General features: G+C 34.9%; 4 protein-coding genes across 9 annotated transcripts; 3 read left to right on the plus strand and 1 right to left on the minus strand.

Annotated features, from left to right (window-relative positions):
• Nucleotides 1–450: 450 nt before the first annotated feature.
• On the plus strand, nt 451–5,588 carry LOC107267217 (dolichyl-diphosphooligosaccharide--protein glycosyltransferase subunit 2). The gene is made up of 11 exons (XM_015738632.2): nt 451–570; nt 1,038–1,243; nt 1,423–1,554; nt 1,734–1,894; nt 1,979–2,118; nt 2,311–2,683; nt 2,920–3,099; nt 3,185–3,407; nt 3,480–3,701; nt 3,951–4,122; nt 4,377–5,588. The coding sequence occupies exons 1-11, from the start codon at nt 558–560 to the stop codon at nt 4,517–4,519; spliced, it is 1,965 nt and encodes a 654-aa protein (XP_015594118.1). The 5' UTR covers nt 451–557; the 3' UTR covers nt 4,520–5,588.
• LOC107267138 (dynein regulatory complex subunit 2-like) lies at nt 5,575–8,409 on the minus strand. Of its 3 annotated transcripts, none has more exons than XM_025084365.1 (7): nt 7,989–8,409; nt 7,293–7,528; nt 6,866–7,155; nt 6,661–6,783; nt 6,367–6,600; nt 6,013–6,242; nt 5,575–5,902 (listed from the first exon to the last, which is right to left on the minus strand). In XM_025084365.1, exons 1-7 carry the CDS (start codon nt 7,998–8,000, stop codon nt 5,648–5,650), a joined length of 1,380 nt encoding a protein of 459 aa, XP_024940133.1. In that variant the 5' UTR covers nt 8,001–8,409; the 3' UTR covers nt 5,575–5,647. The 3 variants fall into 3 exon arrangements, with proteins under 3 accessions (XP_024940133.1, XP_024940132.1, XP_024940134.1); XM_025084364.1 differs by having other exon boundaries at nt 6,013–6,257; XM_025084366.1 differs by having other exon boundaries at nt 6,013–6,257; nt 6,367–6,569; nt 6,654–6,783.
• Nucleotides 5,795–9,611, plus strand: LOC107267218. 3 transcript variants are annotated; one of them, XM_015738634.2, is made up of 4 exons: nt 5,795–5,932; nt 8,710–8,900; nt 8,976–9,434; nt 9,506–9,611. In XM_015738634.2, coding segments are annotated over exons 2-4 (651 nt in total). In that variant the 5' UTR covers nt 5,795–5,932; the 3' UTR covers nt 9,507–9,611. The 3 variants fall into 3 exon arrangements, with proteins under 3 accessions (XP_015594120.1, XP_024940135.1, XP_015594119.1); XM_025084367.1 differs by lacking the exon at nt 5,795–5,932 and adding an exon at nt 8,442–8,469 and having other exon boundaries at nt 8,747–8,900; XM_015738633.1 differs by lacking the exon at nt 5,795–5,932 and adding an exon at nt 8,524–8,630.
• A 1,402-nt stretch (nt 9,612–11,013) lies between these two features.
• On the plus strand, nt 11,014–12,975 carry LOC107267219 (prisilkin-39). 2 transcript variants are annotated; one of them, XM_015738635.2, is made up of 4 exons: nt 11,105–11,163; nt 11,694–11,818; nt 11,996–12,267; nt 12,700–12,975. In XM_015738635.2, exons 2-4 carry the CDS (start codon nt 11,807–11,809, stop codon nt 12,857–12,859), a joined length of 444 nt encoding a protein of 147 aa, XP_015594121.1. In that variant the 5' UTR covers nt 11,105–11,163; nt 11,694–11,806; the 3' UTR covers nt 12,860–12,975. The 2 variants fall into 2 exon arrangements, with proteins under 2 accessions (XP_015594122.1, XP_015594121.1); XM_015738636.2 differs by lacking the exon at nt 11,694–11,818 and having other exon boundaries at nt 11,014–11,163.
• Nucleotides 12,976–14,506: the final 1,531 nt, after the last annotated feature.

Consider the following 14,506-nt stretch of genomic DNA (forward strand, 5'->3'; position numbering starts at 1 on the left):
GTACTATGATAGTTTTTATTTTATCATTTTCTGTATCAGTATAATATTGCTATATATCCTCAATAAAGTTGTGTTGAAATTTCATTTCAGTATTGTGATATTTAAATAGAAATTCAATAACGTGATGATAGATAATCGAAGGATTTATCGATTGTTTGTACAGTCCTAGACAAAATATATACCTGTATAGAATAACTGAAATTCTAAATCTAACTAGAACTCTTTTGTTTGTCTTAAATAATAAGAAATTGTTGCTTCGTAATGCTTAAAACTTTTACAAAATTGAAGATGATGTCATCGGAATGGTGAATAATGCTAATAAAAATATTTATATTTTTAGAGATTATTTTCATCGTGAAAAATGGCCATTGGTCGAATACTAGAGAAATACATAGGGATATTTTTCTCTTATATTTGGCTGCATTCCTTGAGGGTATTTGCCAGCGATTTCCGGTACTGCTTGCGTCCATTTTTCTTGACACGCGCAATGGAGAAGGAGCCATCTTGTTTGGGAGGCCGACGTGGCGGCCGGCTTGAGTTAAATTTCTTCATTCAAAATGGAGGAGGGACGTAAGTACAGCGTACTAAACACTCTACTATGTTTAATCTAATATATTTCTTTTTAACTTTTTGATCACAAGATATTTAATACTCTGTAAGAGTTTATGCTGTATTTCCAAAAATAGCATTCTCAACACTACTCTCCGTCCGATCATGGCAACTCAAATTTTTCATAGTACCTTGAAAGAGAACATGGATTTAATACTATTCCTATCAAATATTTTAATTTAATAGAAAACAATGATAATTTGGGATATTGTATTGTTTGTTCAGTTTTTGTACCTTGGTTAAGTAAATTGTTATGTGGCATCATACCATGTGCTTGTAAAGTATCTGATGATTTATATTATCCAATGTAATTCTGCAAGCATATTATTAGAAGTGCCACATATTGGCGTCCCATATATTAAAGTTCACCATCTATAGAATATCAGATAACTATATAATATAGAATATTTTGTATCTTTTTTGTTTAGATGTGTGGTGCCTGTTATTAATTGTACTAATAATGATGGCATGGTCGACGTCTAACCACCCGTCGACAGATTCTTATTTATCAGTGGCTGACAAAGCCAGATTCAAGAAAGTTATTGACCCTGGTTTTAAATTAGATGATCTATCGACAGCTTATTATGCTGTCATAGGATATCAACTGATTGAAGAACCCGTACCGAAGAGTGCTGTAAGATTTTAAATTATTTTATCGTTTAATTCTTAATATTACATATTTTACCAAATGATGAGAACCATGAATGCTGATTGTCAATGATTTTGATTAGTCTTACTGATGGTGACAATTACAGTAAAATTGATTAAGATTTTAAAAAACAATATACTCAAGCAGCAAATTTTTGTTTTTAGGAAATCTGCAAGTTTGTGCAGGATTCTGTAGGCGACGGCAGTGTTATTACACCAGAAAATGCATTTTATGCTGTTGGTATTTGGAAAGCTTTAGGAAGTTGTAAAGCTCTACCAAAAACTGCAATTGCTAAGGTCAATAAACATTATGTAATCTTTTACACATATTTTCACTAAGTTCAAATGATGTTTCAAAATAACTTTCGTTCTACTGCAAGAACCTTGAAGAAAACATTTATTACTGATTCTTATTCTTAGGTACCTATTTTGCTTCAATAAAAAAAAATACTTGATTCATTCTATGATAATTACAGGTATTAACTGCAGCAATTGAAAAGGATACGTCGGCCATTCCAGACTTGTATTTTGCAGTAAAAGCTTTAACGTCATTATCTGAAAAATTGTCAGAGTCAACTACAGGAAAATTGACAAAAACGCTACAAGCTGCTTTGAAGAAAGATGATAGCCTTTTGAAGTATGAAAAATAACTATTTGCTCTGATGATTTTATCCATAATATTTAAAGTAACGTGAAAATTAGTTTAATATTTCATTTTCAGCCTTGGTTATACTTTTAACATAGCGTCAGACCTTGGTCTAGCTGGTTTATTTGCGTTTGAACGCGTGGAAGATGCCGTGGTCCAGGCAGATGAAGTCGACGGCCGTTATTTGCAGTTCGAGGGCGGTCTTTCTGTAACTAGTAAGTTCTCCATAATATAAAATGCATTAAAGAAAAAATATGGATATTCATAATCAAGTATGATGTAGATAATACTTTCGTTCTACTGTAAGAATCTTGAAGAATTCTTTTAGACTGACTTTACTTTCATAAATAGTATGATTGAATTACGTTTATAGCAACAATTAATTACTCATTCTTCAATGTTTATAGGTCTTTTGATAAATGGAATCTTCAAGTTATCATCCTCTCTGAAGAAGACACCACCTGTAACAACAGGGCAGACCGTGAAACTGGCAAACTATCTTCTGTCACGTCGTTCTGTCCAAACACCCAAGGGGGTTGTTAGCCTCTTATCTTCCCTGACTACCTTGGCTAATAACGAATTCCATCATCCAATTTGTATCACCCTGGCTGATGGTGGCATCATTGTTTCTGCACAACAGCCTCTGATCAAGGTTAAGGTCTGCGATATTCTAGGAAGACCATTGTCAAAAACTCCTACTGTAGCAGTGAATACTGCGACTCGGATTGGCGATGATGCTGTAGTGATGAGCAAGAAGAATTTCCAAGCTTCTTCGGATAAGTAAGTACTGTTCGATGAGAATTGTATGTATGTATGTATATATATATACCCCGATATTTTGCTGAATCAGTTTTTTTAATTCCATATTGATTTCAGTTATACGCTTGGGGTAGATTAATTGTTAAATTATATACAATGGCCATATTCATATATGATAAGGGCTATTGAATTTAACATACATTACAGCTTCTCTAGTATCACTTGCGAACTGAGATAATCTTGTGATTTCTTTACAGAACATTGTTTACCGTGAATTTTATGGATATCAAACCAGAGCGTGGTTTCTACAACATATCCGTTTCAGCAGATTCTGTATCTAATATAGTCACCGTTAAAGTACTGTCGGAAGTCATCGTCGATTACCTTGAAATTGGAACTGGTGATGCTGATCAAACGACTCAACCAAAATTGACAAAGTAAATATTCTACAAGAAAAGCAATTCTTTTGCAGATATGTAAGTACTTTAAACAAAAACTTATTGAAAACACATCTATGTCCAGGGTTGTCTATCCCAATAAATTGGGTCAAAAGATTGAGGCTGACTCGCAACAAAAATTGGTTGTAAGATTCCTTCTGAAAGATGCAGCTAACAAAAAGCCAATTCGAGTTCACCAAGCTTTTGTGCGAATTTCGTCAGTTTCTGAATCAAAATCTGATAAACACGGACATGAAATTATTTTCGTGGCTGAACCCGATGCCTCTCACGTTTATAAGTTTGACATGGTAATTTTTCGATAATTATAAATATTGTACGATCTCTTTGAGCAAGAATATTTCTTTAATTTTTACTTGTAGCCTCTGGCGACAGCAGCCTCTACCTTTGGTTACCAAAGCGGTGATTACAACTTGGAGTTGGTAGTAGGAGATGCTGTATTAAGCAATTCCTTCCAGTGGACCGTAGCTGAAGTAAGCCTAAAATTCCCAGAACTACCTGCACCGGAACCATTCGTCCAAACAGGAAAGTCAGTTCCTTATAAACAGAAGCCTCTGATATATACACCGTTGCCAGAAATTAAGGTACAAATTATCATATAAGTAATTTAATTAAATAATTAAAAGCGCCAATGCTCGTTAGTGACAGATGACATCCAATTTGTCTGCCACTTCCATGTCATTGGCAAAGTAAAGGCCATCGTGCATATATATATATTTTTAGATCGTTTAATGATCTTAAAATGTCGCAATTTGACCGACACCTGTTTAAATAACTATGGAATTAGCTCTATGTAAAATTTAAAAATTAATGGTAATATTTTAACATTCCAGCATATGTTCCGTGAACCAGAAAAAAGGCCTCCAGTATTCGTGTCGAATCTATTCACTGGTCTATGTCTGCTACCTGTTTTGATACTGTTCATTCTATGGGCCAAACTAGGTGTGAATATTTCAAACTTCCCATTCTCTCTCAGCGCCGTTACTTTCCATCTTGGATTAGGCAGTAAGTAATTTGTATCATAAAGACAGATATCAATTTAATTACACTACGGGCCCAATGCTTGGCAGACGAAATTCTCTTGATCTCGTAGGCTTTCAATTGGGCAAACAGTAAAAATTGAATTTTTCACAGATGCAACATTGTAATTGTTGCATTTGCAGCCCGATATTCATGACAGCCTTATAACCCAAAGTCATGATTAGTGATCATTTTCGAAATCATGGGTAATCATCCATGTAACATCTTCTTTCTTTCAGGCATCTTTGTCCTTATGGGAATCTTCTGGCTGCAGCTGAATATGTTTGTGACCTTAAAATATCTTTTTGGTCTGAGCATTGTGACCTTCCTATCGGGCAACAAACTTCTCTCTTACATAGCTCACAGGAACAAGGGACGCTAATATCAGCACGATCATTTCTAATGTGTTCTAAATCATTTTGTCACCGTTATTTCAAGCAATTATCTTAAAGGACGAGGCGCTCAGTGAATAGCAACAGTTAACACAAGAAAGCGAACAGTAATCCGAGCCTTCGCTCGTCCAGTTTGTAAATAAAGAAGCGTGATGATAATATTGTTAATAATTAAATAGTACTATCAAAGTATTTAAAAGATCGTATACTATCATAGGGATAGTTTCTGTATGTACGCTTGCGCTTTGCGCCCACGAGTACTATTACGTTATAAGAGAATATTACTTAAGCAATTAAGTCGCGACACGGCTTGATTAAAATACCCAACGCTAAGTAGTAATTGTCAGAGGTTAAAATTATATCCACTATCCTTAGAATAGTCATAAAATAATAGCAAGTATCTATCTAGCTTCTTTATAGGCAAAAGTGACAAGGCGAGGGCAAATGAATATGATAATTTCTCATTCATTATCTATGACTGTCTACCTTCTTGATCACCACTGATCATAATTTACAATTTTTCTTATTAAATTCATAATTTCCCAGTAATGATAAAAAAAAACTATATAGGTTCGTTATTTTGCATTAATTCGTCACAAGATTATTACACTTATCAAGCACTTTAGAATACTATATTTGTGATAACTATACTTTAATTATATTGAAAATATTCTTATTATCAGTATAGTTATCGGCAATAGCTCTCCAAGTATAGCAGAATGCAAGACAGCGGATAAGTCCAATATGCGCTGTGAATGAGAATTACTACTACGAAACGTATAGTAACTAATTTAAGTCCACTCGACAAAGAGCGAGAAGGGTATAATAACTAAAAGGATCCTAAAGAATGATGGATCCAGTAAGCACTGCAAGTCCTATGATAAATGCATTTCTGGTAGTGTAGAAGGGGCGAAGAAAAGCTCGATTCGTGTGGGTTACACATTCCCGAGATAACACACCGGAAACCCACCCGGATTAAATAAGTTATTGATATATAAAAGTAGCTTTATGATTTTCTACCTGTACAGACTTGAAATAAATAATGGTACTACACTTTCATTATTTGTTCAATTATTTGTTCTGTCGCCAATGTAATATCTAGGGATTTTAGTTGTCGTTTATATCGATTGTGCGTTCAAGTATAAATTTCCATCTATTACTACCGGCTTCTTATTTACTTGAGGTAGCTTCGTTCTCTTTTCCCTACTTGGTGAAATCAAACTGCGACTGGCTATACAGTGTCGTAAACACTCACGCAAATGTCGAGATTCAAGTTTTAGTTTATCCCTTTCCATTCGTAATTCTGTTGTTGTTATCTGTGCCATACCTGCACGCCTCCAGAATTGTTCCAAATTCCGAATATTATCTATAACCTAAATAGTAAAATATAAAACCTCATAAACGTAAGTGCTTCTATCTTAATATTTTGCATAAGCATGAAAAGTTGTTGCTTACATTTGAGTGTCAGTTACGTTTAATTTACCTCACGACTTTTGTCCCAATCTAACGATACTAATTCCTTCTCAATATGATCGTCGAATACTACTTGAGCACTGAATGGTAATATCTTCTCATCCTGGGTTTCATATTTCCTACAAGTCTGAATCATTACCAGAAGATATTCGCCTTTTGTAATCAAACGCTGTAGATGTTGCATGGTACGATTATAATGACTTGTGATTATCGTCAATTGATTTTTATCTATGTTAGTTTCTAGAAACATCAATGCTAACAGATTTTATTAAGTTAGGTTAAGGTTGAGTATTATCTGCAGGCGGGTTCTTCAAGGTCTCAGGATACAACTTTTACACGGTTTTATGAGAATTAATTTTTTTACCCAAGAGAAAGCGATTCTTCGCCATCCAATAAGCAGAGTGAAAAAATGCATGTTCGCTCGCTATCTCAAAAACATCCTTATTTGCATTAGCTCGGAACGTGGTGATCTTTTCCTTGAGCTTCCTAATCGTCTCGAAGAGGATACCGGTTCGCACCACCTGCTTAGCAATGATCGTACGTTCCTCGTCGTCCTTAGTTTTAACACTAATATACATTTTACGACGATTGTCAGTACCTATATATAATAAAATAATATTTATGTTTATCGGTTATATTACAAAGAAGTACCCTTTACTTTTTTGATAATGTGTCAGAACACGTCGCAGACGGTGCCGAAGTTTAGCAATTTGTTTCTCTAAGACATTCCTTGCGATGCGCCTTGAATTATCATTGTCTTCTGCAAGTTCATTGACCTTGCCTGAACCACAAACAAAGTGTTCCAAAACTTTTTCCTCATAATACATATTTAAAAGTCAATAAATTATTTTTAAGGTTTTCACTTATAGTCATGCTCTTGATATTATTCAACAGCTCATCGAGACGGTGTTTCATGACTTTCATGATGTCTTGGAAAAACACCTCTTCTTCCTTATACTCATAACTGATCCTTTCATTCTCCACGTTCGCTGCATCGAGAATATCTTGAAGCTGATTTTGATACTTCATTTCTTCGTTTTGAAGTTTCACGCCATACAGTTTCATGAGTTTGTCTATATTTTCGATATGGGCTCTTTCGTTCGTTAAATATTGCTCCTCTGCCTCGTCCAGGGCGTCCATAAGAATACTGATACTGTAAATTCCATAAATATGAATAATATATGGAATAACGTATATCAGTAAGTAATGATACAGCACTTTTACAATGACTCACAAAATCTATGTGTTTTAAACGTTTATATTAGTGAATTGAGTAATACAAATGCCGACCTGTAGTTCTTAATGTCAAGGGTGCGGTCAAAGGTGTGCCAAGCGACTTCAAGGTTTTCTTTAATTACAGGCATCTTAGCGCGCATCGCCATCTCGCGCCATCTTCTTTTAAACCGTTTAATATTCAGAGCACCAAGTTCAACTTCTCGACGTAAATGTTCCCTTTTTAGAAACCGTTGACGTTCCTCTAATTGTTGCTGACGGTGTAGCCTCTTCTCGGCGGCCTTCTTCTTCTTCTTTAACAGTTTAATTGCATATTTAAGGAGAATCGAAAATATTTGAGGTGGTTGATTATTCAAACGTAGGAAGTGGGCTGGGAAGGAACTTCCTCCGCACTCTTTGCTTTAGTATCTATAAGCTGCCGTTGTAATGTGAATTGGCCGTCCACAGGCTCGAAACCGAATATTCTTAATTTTTTTCATTACGCTTTGAACGTACGTCGTTTCAGAATGAAAATTAATTTCCCTAGCAATATTATAAGACCTCGTGTATAAGAAGTAAGGTTATCCCTGAATTTTCTCAAAAATAACGTAAGCAAATGTCTTAAATTTTATACAATAAATGTATATCGTTTAAAGGAAAATTTCATAATTTTTCTGATCATTTTACCACAATACACCGACCTCCTTAAGGTTAGGTATATAATTTCTATAATTTCTAAATTTACTTAAAATTCCATTCAAAAAGATGACTCACTTTTGGCGGCATTTTTGATTCCCACCTATATATCGAGTACCAAAGTCCGTAAAAAGCCGATCTTCCAAAGAGTCCTATAAACGTAAAACGTTAAAATTACAGGTAAAGATAAATATATACAAACTGATTGGGAGCTTTAATATGTGTTTTGTTATTTTTACGATATATTAAAAATTGTACCTGAAAGACAGTTGCGTAATGACTAAGTTTTCAATGGAATCGAGTTGGCAGTTGAAACACGTATTTTTTATATCCACCTATATATATTAATAAACTACAGATATACATGTTCCTAGTGTCTTAAATCTTGTTCGATCAGGCGATAATCTTAGTCAATGACTTATCTCAAGTTTAAAGATTTCTTTCCGATATTAAATTAATTATGAGCAAATAATTCGACTTTTTAACCGCCCTTGACCACTTGTGCATATAGATTCATCAAAGTCCAACTTCTGCTGCTCGACACTCATGGTACTTTTACGTATGTATTATCATCGCAGTAAGGTCGAAGACACCTATAAATTTTATGGTCTTTTCATTTACATCCTCAGTCGCGCTTTAGCTTTTACGACAGTCGCACGATATATGTGTTTTCGTAGTCCTCTCATGATCCCTTGATAAAATAAACGAGAAATCAATACCGTCAGTGCTATTTTCTAATCATCAAAACATACGTCAAGTGATTTAATTATCCCGTTACTGTACTAATGATCGTTTGCAGATGCGAGGCTTAATTATGATTTTTCTTTTGACGCTAGTCAAAATTGCACTATGCGCAGAACTACAAGAATCAAAGGATACAAACGGCTTAAAGAACAATTATCAGGATAAAGTACTTCGTCCCAGGAGGCAGGTTCTTGTAGGAGGAATTATAGGTCCGCATGGCGCAATCGGTGGTGTTTTGACTCCTGGGTAAAAGAAAATTTTCAACTTACCGTGAGTAGTTTGAGATTGGAGTATCGAATGAATATTTTTGTTTCATTTCAGGGCTATAGGCGCTGATTACAATGGTGGTAAATATAGGAAGTATAAGGGTTACCGACCACGTTATCCTCCATATCCGCCATATTCTCCTTCCGGTGGTTATAGTCAAAATTATAATCAGTACAAAGACAAAGAGTACTATACTCGTGGCTCGGACTATGCTGATTATGATGACGTAGATTATGGCCATCGTAACGAAAATAATGATTACTATCACAAGTATGATAATCAAAACCAGTATTCTAATAATGGTAACCAGTATCATGGACCAAGCAGTCATGCTTCTGCTGCTGCGGGTGGATTTGTATTTCCTCATAAATATCAACACAGACCAAGCTATAGTAATAGTGGTAGCCATGCTTCTGCTGGTAGCGTTAGTTTTCCTGGCGGAAGTGCAAGTTTCGCTTCCGCTTCGTCTTCGTCATCCTCCGGTTCCTATGGTCTGTGGACAGCGAGAAAATGGTTAATATCATAATGTTCATGATGCATTGAAATTTGTATTTTTAGGTAATCTTTTTTTTTCTATTTTTCAGAAATACGTACTTCAACAGATTCTTAAACAACACGGTTAATTATTTATTGTTATTTGAGTGTATTTAATTTTGTACTGTTTGCAAAAAAAAATTAAAATGCTGGCATACAAAAATCTTATCTTTGTTTTTACTATTCGGTTTTTTTTTAATGTTTAAAAATATATAAACTAACAAATATTTCGTCACAATGTGGATATATAAAATGCCGATATGTCACCTCAGAATTTCAGAATTTATTTCGGAACCTTATGGTGTAACAGGATGTATCCAATAGGGTTTTGGGTAAACAGGTTTATTTGAAAATTTATGTTGTTTGACGTAAATTATATTACGACATTATCGTTTCATATGACGTTTTGTTAAAAATAGAAAACCAAATATATGGACTTCCTTGTTTCCTGAAACTAAAAATTCATTGGCGTACGTCATGACTAATCTTTTTATTACTGATTTACAAAGTTGTTGGCTCTACGAAAATACGTCTAAAAATAAATTAATCGTGCTGCACGAATTTAATTTCTAAATCAGGTAATTTCTATGTTTTATTATTTGGCGGGTTGTACGAAGAATCGCATTATATGAAAACAGCAGCCGCAATATCTTTGGCGGGTTGTAAGAAATCACGTTATACGGGAGTCGACTGTAGACGAGGGAGCATGTAAATTTTATGTAAATTATAATATATCCCCTGCAAAAAAAATTTTATAATTGACTGCATAATTTACGCAATACAAAAATAGGAAACTCGTAATGTTAATATGTTTCTTGTCGTTTATGAACTTTTTGCACAATCTAAGCGAATTCAATTTCTGAGCGCGAACATGCATCAACCCTGGGAAATACTTCCCTACTGTAATACGGTGCCATAATGTACCGCAATGATTTAAGTAACTAGCGAGCAAGGAAAAAAAAAACTGGAATTTTGCGTACATTTTTATGTAAATTGCGACAATTAAAGACTGAAAAATACCAGACGGCAGAAGGTCAAGCGACCACACGTGTGGATACATCTTTAATCTTGTATACCTTACAAAAATTAGAAAAACGTATATTACATGGGTCTTAAAAGTAATTAAAAAAATAATAGTTCTTGAGACACAATACAATTAATTTTAATTGTCAATAACGATTTCAAAATCTATATTGCATATATTTCATATTATTGAACACGTGTAACCAAAAAAATCAAACTCATTCACAACTAAATATCGCACACGTTGCAAGTTGTAAGAAAGTAGAAAAAAGCCAGTCATTCTCTAGTTATCAGAAACACAGAGTGATTAAAATTTGCACAAGGTCAAGGAGAATGAATATGTTACACGGAGTGGATGAACTTCAGAAAATACGTTAGGTACATAGCATATGGTAATTGAGCAATCATTACAATGACTAAACAATTCGTTTGAAGAAACATGCTAACTCATCAATGAATTCAATGTCATAATTTGAATAGAGGCGTCCAAAGAAGCGAGAGGCATAGCCAATATTTAATACGTTACATTGAATGGCAATAGCAAAAGGCGTTTGGAAAGGATTTCGTGCTGGATGATTCTGAAAAATTGGTTTATAGCAAAATGGAAGGGGTACGCGAAACTCTTCTATAAAAGTCAGTGGTACAATTCTCCAGCATCATATTTACATAACACTGACTTCGCAAGGTTTGTACTACCTCCACTGACGGTTTTTTGTTAATCACTAACGGTAGTGGATAAACAACAAATTTACAGATAGCTTGTAAGACTCAATAGAATTAATACTATATGCACCCGGGAGAAAAACATTTAGTTTATTTTCTGCACTTACTATCGTGTATGAGCCGTTTGGCGGATCATACCATCTTTTTCTAAGTGTCAATTTTTTAAAATCAATCGTGGAAATGGAATACGCCTTTTTAAAACAAATTTCATTGCGAACACGCTGTTTCTTTCGTTCCTACTTTTTGTCCAATATGTAAGACAATTTTAAAAATAGTTGATCTCGTATCGCACCAGGTGGCAGGTATCGCCGGTGCCGTTTTCGTAATGAGACTTTCGAAACGTCTAAGTCGAAACGTCAGTGACGAGGTGTTGTATAACGGACGAACACGCGCTCAATCATGACTCGAATTGAATAATGAGCGTGTTGAAGATTTCGATCAGGTTAAGTAAAGTTCGATTATCGGTTATACATTGTGAATCCATAATTTCAGGTTATGTTAGCTAAGACCGTCAACGGATTGGCTAATCATACTGAACGCCCTCTAGAACACAAAGCACGTAACACGTTAGAAGGAAATTTCACATATAGGTATAATGCCGTATAATGATGTTTAGAGTAAGTACTTCACGGTAACTTCAAAAATGACTAAACTCTAGGACGCATTTGATTTGCGAATAGGATATTTCAGTAATAAATTACCCGGGTAGTTATATTATTCATATAGTCTTTATTAAAAATGGTATCTACACTGCAACTTTGATGGATTGATTAGTATAAAACTTGTATTTTCAGATGCAGCTCCATTACGTGTTCCTGGCGGTAGTCCTGTTTGCCGTGGCTTATGCCTCGAACGAGTCAGGTGACCTTATCGCCGAGGAGTCCCACACGAACGTCCAAGAGCAAGTCCGTGATAAGAGAGCTCTTCTTCTTGGTGGTGCAGTGATAGGTGCTAAGATATTAGGCGCTAAAGTAATAGGCACTAAGGCTCTTGTTGGTGCTGGATTAGTGGGCGCCAAAGCCGTTGGAATTGGTGCACTAGGAGCAGGATTGTACAAGGGTGGCTAGTAAGTACAAATTGCATACTCTCTCATATTTCATGATATAAAATATTAAAAAATTATTATTATAAAAAGTGAATAAAATTATTATTACAATATTATAAATTGTTAATTAATAATAAGACAACTGTACGCGTGTTAATAAGTGAGTTGGGCACGTTAGAGGTCAGTAAAATTTGTATAAATATCCAGTTCAGTCATTAATGTTACCTAAGAAATCCTAAAGGCCAATAACTATGCAAACCGTCATCATATTGATAAATCATGAATAAATTTTGGTTTTTATTCGCGACACTCCTCCGCGAGAGACGTCTAATATTTCCTCTGTGAAATATCGATTTTATAAAACACTATATTCGTTAATTTATTATAATTTATTAATATATGAACACATGATAGTCTTGCAACGTCAGAATAATAATTATTGATATTTTTTAGCTACCGCGGTGGATATGGTTATGGTGGTGGATATGGTTATGGTGGTCATGGCGGTTATGGTGGATACCACAGTTACCCATCAGTAACCTATCGTCATTATCCAGCATATAGTAACCATTATTCTTATGGATGGAAGCCATCTTACTACAGCAGCTGGTAATTAAAAGAGGAAGGTAAACAAATGACGTAAAAGGACCAAATATCAGTACTGTAATGACAGTGCCACAAAGCTCTGTAAATCAGATTAAAAATAAATCTATTAAATAAGAAATATTATTATTTTATTAGTATCATTTTATTTTGCACACTCTATCCATATTATAAAGGTATATAGTATAGACTAGAGAGTAGCATCCTTGACTACTTGATAACCTAATTATATTATAGTTTAATGATTGCGTGCTTTCGAGCACGCATCGTCTTTCTTGTTACCTACGAAGAACTTTTACAAGAGACATGTGAGGTCGTTGAGTCTGGTGAAAACGGCTGCAAGGTCAGGAAGGAACCTCGAGATTCCCAGGTAATGTCGAGCATGCAAGAATAGATATTTCTCAGTTACTATATACATATTTATATATTGTCTTCTCTGTTTTCTTCAAGTTCTGCCACTGCACTACAATTGGATGATGAAGAGAAATTGGAATTTCGGCGCAATTGCTATAACACCGGAACTCGAGTTCGGTGCATTCATTTTGTAATTACAAAAATAGTTCAAGTTTGATAGAGGAAGACAAACGAAAAATGATGGGGAAAAAAAAGACACTGCAAGGCCATTCGATATTACATTGTAAGAAAATGACTAAACTTGGTCAAGCGTGTGCTGAGAGATTACCGACCGATATTTTACTATAAGACGTGATAATCATTTCATTAAATTAGTGTAACTTACGTATACCTAATATTATGCAATTGGCTTACTATATCATAATTCAAGGACATGCTCCAAGGATTTACACTTTCGGTAATGAAGATATTGGCTCAGCGATCATCATTTTGGACAGACTGAATGACATGTATTAATAACTTTCAATTTTTATGATGGTTTCATATTTTATTGTATTTAATATGGAAGAGCTGTTCTATCGTGCAACGATATGCATGCATCGACAACGTCATCAATGAACGCATTTTCGTAGAAGCCAAACCTTTATTTGGACTGACGATTTCGTCATTATTCAAGCATGGAATGACAATGCTAAGTCGTCTGCCAGACCGAAAGAAAACTTACCGCAAGACAGGTTATTAACGTTTATTTAACATGGAGAGTGCGTACGCACGTCGTGTCTTTCGCAACGCACGTGGCCATTATGCGATCGCCTACACGCCATGGACACGCACAAAATTTCACTAATTCTCAGTCACGAGATAGGTGTAGGATTTTTTTAGTAATTCAACGAAGTCCATTTTTAAAATACTTGGCAAATAAACTAGAGCCATTGATTGTATAAATGAATCATACATTGAGATGGTTGGTGCCCCTGAAAATATGTATGAGCTCCAATCATTGTCTAATTAAATATTTTCAAATACTTTCACTAGATACTTTTTGCATTATGTTTTCGTACTTTTTTTTCCCCAAAATTTCGTAATAGACTTTTTTACATACTTCTTCTGGAATTTCAGGAAGTGATACGTGCAGTATTAGAATTATAGGATTCTATGGGTAACCAATGGTGGTTGTATAAGACTTTCTTGACAGTACTGTCAAGAATTTGTGATTAAACTAATTGGAACACATCGCCATGCGTCGAATAACATGCGACAAGGAATAGAGTAGGGGTTGCCGCAATGTCTCGGCCCTGTTCTT

The sequence above is a fragment of the Cephus cinctus genome, unplaced genomic scaffold (genome assembly GCF_000341935.2).
Source record: "Cephus cinctus unplaced genomic scaffold, Ccin1 Ccin1_scaffold0351, whole genome shotgun sequence".
Lineage (NCBI taxonomy): Eukaryota > Metazoa > Arthropoda > Insecta > Hymenoptera > Cephidae > Cephus > Cephus cinctus.